Here is a 7478-nt window from a genome sequence, read left to right on the forward strand (position 1 = left end):
GAAGGGTGCAGGGTGCAGGGATGGAGGGGTGAAGGGTGCAGGGTGCAGGGATGGAGGGGTAAAGGGTGCAGGGATAGAGAGTGCAGGGATGCAGGATGAAGGATGGAGGGGCAGAGTGTGCAGAGATGGAGTGAGGGCCCTCCCTTGGCACTGCGGCATTCCAGGCTTAGTTCCTGTCCTGCTGAGGGTGGCTCTGAGTCCACAGGCCACCCCAGTCCCTGGAGAAATGGCTCCACAGGACCTAAGTCCTGACCAGTGAAGTGGGAATAGCATTTTGGACACAGAAGTGGCTCTGGAGCCCCCTACACAATGGAGGGTGCAGGGATGGAGGAGTGAAGGGTGCAGGGATGGAGTGGTGAAGGGTTCAGGGTGCAGGGATGGAGTGGTGAAGGGTGCAGGGATGGAGTGGTGAAGGGTGCAGGGTGCAGGGATGGAGTCTGCAGGGTGCAAGGGATAGAGAGTGCAGGGATGCAGGATGAAGGATGGAGGGACAGAGTGTGCAGAGATGGAGTGAGGGCCCTCCCTTGGCACTGCGGCATTCCAGGCTTAGTTCCTGTCCTGCTGAGGGTGGCTCTGAGTCCACAGGCCACCCCAGTCCCTGGAGAAAAGGCTCCACAGGACCTAAGTCCTGACCAGTGAAGTGGGAATAGCATTTTGGACACAGAAGTGGCTCTGGAGCCCCCTACACCTATTGATCCCTCCATGGTGGCCTCCATGGCTCCTCATGCCACAGACAGGCCTGGCTTCTCTCCTTCCTCCTGCAGCCCCGAGTGCCGGGTGCTCATACACCTGGGGGGCACACAGGGCACCTGATGAGTGGGCTAGGTGCATCCGAGCAGCACAGCACTCTGCAGCTGTCAAGAACAAGCCAGCGCGACACGAGCTGACCAGCAGCGATGTCCATGGTGAGGAAGAGAACAAGGTAGGTGGCAGGCCCGCCCTGCAGGAGAAACTGAGGCTGCAACTCCACCCATAATGCTGTCTGCCTCCAGTGCACCAACACACACTCCTGCCTTATTTGAATGTTAGTTATGACAAGGAACATAATTATTTTTGTTTCGAAAGTTTAAAATTTTTAAACTTTTCCAAGAGGGCCAGGGGGGTTTCCCAGTCAACCCTAATTGGGAGCAGCCAGTGGGAGGTACTTGGCTCTCTGGCCGCCTGCCTGACCTCTGGAGGACCGCTCGGCTCTGGAAGGCACAGAGCTGGCTTCTCTCTACAGACCCCATCCCAGCCGTGGACTGGAGCCCAGGCAGCCACCCTGGCCAGACGGGCCCTGTCAGGGAACTGTGCTTTCTGCAGCTTGAACAACCCTGGCCCCCTGACCGGGAGCCCCTGCTCTGAGCTGGGCATCCTTCCATGCACGTGACCTGCATCTTATCACCAAACTCACAACTTTCTCATGATGCGGAACTACCATTATGTCCATTTGGCAGATGAGGAAACCAAGGCTGGGAGAAGGGAGATACTGCCAAGTCCCACAGTGAGGGGCAGACCCAGACCTGCACCCCATAGATTATGTGACAGTGCCTGCTGGGCCCTTCCCCCACAGCTGCCACTGAGTGAGCACTGGACAAACAGTGGTTACTGCCAGGGCTGGCGTGGCCTTGCCCCGAAGGCTTCCTTGCTGCCAGGCACACGTGGCACTCACCACACAGACCTTGGCGACAACACCAGGCAACACGCGGGGAGCAGCAAACCTTTCCTTTATTGCAAACCAGAGTGACCCAGGCCTGGGGGTGCTTGGGAAGAGCTGGAATGGGGGGAGCCAGGACGGGGCTCTCCCTAAAACAAACTGTCCCATTGCTCTTGTCGAGGGTGGGGGTCCACTCCAATCCCCCGCACAGGGTGTAGCCATAGGGCAGCCATCAAGAGCCTAGGAGGAGGGCTGAAGAGCAGGGAGGACCGGGACAAGGGAGGGGGTCAGGGCCGGGGTCCGCACCCGGGGACTGGCATGGGAGTGGGGGCAGAGGGCGAAGGAGCAGGTAGACACTCCCTAACCCTTGGGGGGTTGTGAACGGAAATCGAGCCTGGGCCTTGTCCCCAGCCTCCCAGGGCCCTAGCAGGTGTTCAGTGTTAGAAGCAAGAGGGCTGGGGGCGTGGACAACAGGCAGAATGATCCTCCCCGCCAACACACACACAGCATCGCCAGGTGCTGGCCCAGTGGTCCTTGTCCATGGCAGCTGGCATCTTCTGCCACCTTCCCCCTGCTCAGGGTGGGGATGCTCAGTGTGCTGGGGGGGCCTCCGCGATGGCCTTCTCCACCCGCAGGTACCAAGGCTGGATGTGCGTGTGCCGCATCAGGTCCTCGAAGGCCTCCAGGCCCTCCATCACTCGCAGCACACCGTACACCGCCTAGGGTGGGTAATGGGACTGTCACTGCAGCTGGGCTGCAGAGGGTGCATCCAGACCTGCCTCATCCTCTGCCAGCTGTGTGCCCTGGGGCCTGGCACCTCCCGAGAGCTCATGACCCACTGAAATGCTAGCTTTGCACATGGGGCTTCGAATGAAGCCTGTGGAAGGGCTGCAGGTTCTGTCTGCCTGGTACCCCCACCCCTTTTCTGGGAAACAATCCCCCTCCCGAGTTTCCTTGCGGAAAATGCCCTCCTTTACAATCAGATCCTGAGATTTGGGGAGAAGAGACCCCACCACCAAGAGCCAGGCCACCTTGGCTGCAGAATGGCTTCGAGGATGGGTATCGAAGCCAGGCCAATGAGATACTGCCCAGGACTTCTGGCAGGTGGAAGCCTGGAGCCCTGGACCCAGGCCTGCCTGAGGCTGAAGCCAGCTCAGATGAAAGTGGTGCTGAGGTGGTGACAGGGACAGCCTGGGTGCCAATAATGCCACTCAGGCCTCTGGATCCAGCCAGGCCTGAAGCCCACCCCTTCCCTGAATTTGTCAGTTACGTGAAGCAAGACAGTTCCCTATAGCTGTTTTTTTTCCCTTAAGCCACTCTGAGTTGGGATTCTTTTTTTTTTTTTTTTTAAAGATGACGGGTAAGGGGATCTTAACCCTTGACTTGGTGTTGTCAGCACCATGCTCACCCAGTGAGCAAACCGGCCATCCCTATATGGGATCCGAACCCGTGGCCTTGGTGTTATCAGCACCGCACTCTCCCGAGTGAGCCACAGGCCGGCCCCTTACAGAAATATCTTTTTTTTTTTTACTGACCGGCAACGGGATCGCAACCCTCGGTGTTCTGCCCACACCACGCTCAGCCAGTGAGCGGGAACCGGTCTCCACATGGGATCCGAACCCTCAGAGGGAGCGCCGCCACACTCCCAAGCGGCGCACTCTCCAGTGCGCCACTGGGCCGGCCCCTGAGTTGGGATTCTGTCCTGACAACAGATGAAGGCAGGCTCCTCTGGGGACTGGGGGAGCTGTGACATGTAGGCATTGCCTGGGCCTTCCCCTCAAAAACCCCTGCCCCAAGGCCAGGCCCCTCAGTCTGGGCACCACCCACCACCACTGCACTCACCAGATCAGCGAGGTTTGGCTTCTGGCCCCCCATGAAGGGCCGGTCTTTGCCCACAGCTGCCACCCACTTGTTGGCGGCCTCGTAGAGGTCCTCACGCACGTCATCCTGGAGGTGGTGCCTGGGGCAGGGGTGGGGGAGTGCATCAGAGGGATGCCCACCCCCAGCCCAGGCGGACAGTGGGGACTCCTTTGGGAAGAGCAATAAGGCCTGGTGGCCAGGGTGGCACCCAGGTGAGGGCATGGCACCCATACAGAGACCTCAGTGAGCATCTGCCCTAGTGGGGGGGACCATGGCTCAGGAATGGAAAGAGACTTGCCCAAGGAGAGAGGCACAGAGGAGGCATTGGCACCCAGGTGAGGGCATGGCACCCATACAGAGACCTCAGTGAGCATCTGCCCTAGTGGGGGGACCATGGCTCAGGAATGGAAAGAGACTTGCCCAAGGAGAGAGGCACAGAGGAGGCACAAGGCAGGGCCCAGGCTCCTGGACACTAAGGCCAGTCCTGCTGCCCCGACGTGGGGAAGGCCATCAGGAGTCTGGGTCTGAGTCTGGCTCAGCTAGGTGATCTACACACGCGCGCATGCACACACACGCGCCGTCACCTGCTCTTGAGTCGCTTGCTGATGAGGTACATGGCAGCTGCGCCCATGTACTTGGCCATGGTGCCCTCCACAGCCCCGAACTTGCCCTCGCGGACAATGTAGTCAAAGGAGGCCAGGGCCTCGGCCGGCGTGCGGTACACATTGGGGGAGATCAGGTGAACCAGCCAGTCATCCGCCCACTGCCGCCACTTCATCTCCTCCCTGCAGGTGCGGGAAGGACAGAGGGAGGTGGACAGGTGGACTTGCTATGCCAGGGCCTGGGGTGTGCTGGGGGCAGATCCCTTCTCTAGATCAGCCATTGTGTGGATGGGAAGCCGGAGCCTGAGCAGGGAGGTCTTTACTGACTTTTCATCCAGCTGTGGCTTGACCCCAGCCCCTCATGCTGTCCCGTGCTGCTCCCCCCTCCAGCGTCTCGCTCAGCCTGGTCCCACCCTCACCACCGCCCCAGGCCCACCCCAGCCCCACTCACGTCCTCGCCTCCTTCCCGCCATACATTTGCTGGGCCTCCTTCTCATCGAGCATGAGCCAGTACTTGTTGCAGAACTCGGTCACCTCCTTGCCCTGGTCATTCATGGCCTTCATGGGTGGGTAGTAGGTGATGATCTCTTCCAGGGGCTGCCTTCGAGAGAGATCCAGAGTCTCACCCCAACTCCTTCCTCCTGTCCACCTTGGCTGACCAACCCACAAAGGCTCTCCACCCTTTTGCAGCAAGAGGGATTTGGGGTAGCCATCAGGAGCACCTCCCTGACAGAGAGAGATGTGCGGAGGCGAGGAAGGTGGGGTTCTCAGAGTAGGACACCCATGGCCCATTCGGGAAATCCAAGCAGCAGCCCCACCCTGCTTCCACACAGGAACACAGGTGAACTCCCTGGAGACAGAAGGGACAAAATGCAGTGCCCGCCCGAGCTTCCAAGGGGCTCCTTACCCCGACACCAGATAAGTCTTGAGGGCACTGATGATGACAGAGGAGTCATTCAGCTGTTGCTGGAAGAGAAGACGTTGGTAAAGATCAGAGGTTCTGACGCCGCACACAGATCACAGCAGATCTTAAATAATACCAGTGCCCCAGGCATTCCGAGGTAACCGGTCACTGGTGCCTGGGCACTGTTTATCCATTCCTGGGGGCTGTCCCCTAAAACCGACACCCACTGAGTTTCCCCTCCCTGCCCACAGGGCACCCATCCTGAGTGAGGGAGACCCAAGTGTGACTAATGGGGAGGAAAGCAAGGGGAGGCTCCGGGTCTGGGCCCAGCCCACTCAGCCATCTGGCCTCCCAGGCACCGAAGGACAGGGTGGTCTGCAGAAGCTACATACTAGGTGTTCAGCACAGTGCCAGGCATTTCATACCTGCTGTTCCTACAACCCAGAGTATGGTCCCTTCCTGACTGATGAAGAAGCAAGCCCAGAAAGGCTAAGTGACTTGCCCCAAGTCACACAGCTAGTGGGTGGCCGTCACACCTGAACGCAGACCACCCTGATTTCAGAATCCACATTGTTAAGGTCTGTGGTTCTTTGCTTCCCTTAGACCCGGGTGGTGTTTGGTGTCGGCAGGGAAGAAAGAGAGTGTACATTTATTGAGCATCTACTGTACACCTGCTATTTTCCCCTCATAATTAATTCTCAGTAGAGGCCCAGGGATCACAAGTTCCTTCCAGGACTGCAGAGCAAGGCCAGATTCGGGGGCACTCCAGGACAGAGGGAGGTTGGGGGTGGTTCCCTGAGGCTCACCGAGCTGTCTCCTTCCTGAACCACCACGATGGGCACCTTCCTGTAGGAGGAGAACTTGATCTCCGCCCTGCGCACAGGGTTCACCTCCACCACCTGGTAGGGCAGGGCGTGGAAGTCGAGGAAGGCGCGGACCTTGCTGCAAAAGGGACATGTCTTATACTGGTACAGGGTCAGCTGCAGGCGGCTGGACAGGGATAGCTGAAGGGGACAGAGAGAGGGGACGTCTGAGGCCTGGTACCCTCAAACCCAGGCCCTGCCTCCAAACATGTTTCCCAGGGGAATCTTGGGATGACCCTGAGAACATCAGGAAGAATGGGGGTTGGGGGGTAGCAGGGAGAAACACAGGCACTGGGACAACCTAGCTTCAAGGCCCCAGCTAGCACTCTACCCAGGAAAGGAGGCTTGGGTCTGAGGGTCTGTGCAGGAGGAATCTTCCAGTCTCTGCCCAACACTAGCCAGACACCTCTCCTCTCCCTCCAGTCCTATAAGGACACCAGATAGCCCCAGGTTGCATTCCCCAAGATGCAGACAATAGTTTCAACTCACTGTGCTCACCCTCACTCCTCTGACCTCAGGGTGGTGGGCAGAGCTGGGCTACCACCTAGGCTAGCACTGGCCAGAGTGGGGTCTATCTGAGATCTCCAAGGGGGAGGGTTATATCCGGGCCATGCGCCTGGATCTGGCATGCTCTGCAGGAAAGCCCCCCGGTGAGCTGGCTGCATGTTCGTGTAGGCCACCCCCTCAGTGTTCAGATGGGAAGCTTTGGAGGACCGTGGGGGTGGGCAGGGAGACACAGGGCACCCCACTCTCCTTTCACCCACCCGGGTTCTCCTGCATCCTGGAAAAGGACACCTGTTGCGGGGAGAGGGGGCGGGCAGAGAAGAGCTGTGACGGTGCAGGGTGTAAAGTGTCTCAAGGGCAGGTGGGCTACTACCTGGCTGGGGAACACCTCCCTGCCCCTCCCTGTTTCCAGGCCTGAAGTCTAAGGGGGATCAGTTCCATAAAAATGTTACTGCTGCTGCTGCTGGTACTAAACACACAGCTTTAGGATTTGGGGGCTAGGGGGAGGGAACGACAAAACGATTGGAAAGTGATAATTCGTGAGAGGCTTTCCATTTTCTGTTACCTCCAAAACTTTCAGTAAAAAAAAAAAAAAAAAAAAATTCCCCCTAAAATAGGGGGAGGGAACGACAAAACGATTGGAAAGTGATAATTCGTGAGAGGCTTTCCATTTTCTGTTACCTCCAAAACTTTCAGTAAAAAAAAAAAAAAAAAAAAATGTCTCCCTAAAACACGTTAGAAAAACGATATTAGGAGAAATACAACAATTCTAGGCAGCGGATGTCAGCGGCACCCCATTTTACAGATGAGGACGCTGCGGGCTCGGAGAGTTAACACCAAGTCATTCGCCCAAGGTCACGAGCGCATGTAGGAGGCGACTCCTGACCTCGCGGGGTCCCAGGCGTCCCAAGGTTGGTGCTCATCCCAGCGCCCCCATCCACCGCCCGTCCAGGCCTTACCTGCGCGGCTGAGAGCTCGGCGCGGAGGTCCTGGGCGCGCAGGTGCCACCGCGCCGTGTGGTACAGCCCCAGGGCGCCCCCGAGGGCCAGCGCCGCCGCCCCCAGCAGCCACGGGCTCCCTTTGCGGGCAGAGATGGCGGGGCCCGAGCC

At 58.6% G+C, this 7478-nt stretch overlaps 1 protein-coding gene across 1 annotated transcript in view; it reads right to left on the bottom strand.

Annotated features, from left to right (window-relative positions):
* Positions 1-1689: 1689 nt before the first annotated feature.
* Positions 1690-7478, bottom strand: part of PTGES2 (prostaglandin E synthase 2) — a 6413-nt gene continuing 624 nt past the window's right edge. Inside the window, exons 2-8 of the mRNA XM_008579599.1 lie at positions 7329-7476; positions 5809-6006; positions 5006-5064; positions 4550-4699; positions 4081-4281; positions 3479-3596; positions 1690-2355 (exon numbers count right to left, since the gene is read on the bottom strand). Of these exons, the coding sequence (XP_008577821.1) occupies positions 2227-2355; positions 3479-3596; positions 4081-4281; positions 4550-4699; positions 5006-5064; positions 5809-6006; positions 7329-7476 (1003 nt within the window). The 3' untranslated portion in view covers positions 1690-2226. The remainder of the gene's footprint in view (positions 2356-3478; positions 3597-4080; positions 4282-4549; positions 4700-5005; positions 5065-5808; positions 6007-7328; positions 7477-7478) is intronic.

This window comes from Galeopterus variegatus, unplaced genomic scaffold (genome assembly GCF_000696425.1).
Source record: "Galeopterus variegatus unplaced genomic scaffold, G_variegatus-3.0.2 Scaffold80, whole genome shotgun sequence".
Classification (NCBI taxonomy): domain Eukaryota; kingdom Metazoa; phylum Chordata; class Mammalia; order Dermoptera; family Cynocephalidae; genus Galeopterus; species Galeopterus variegatus.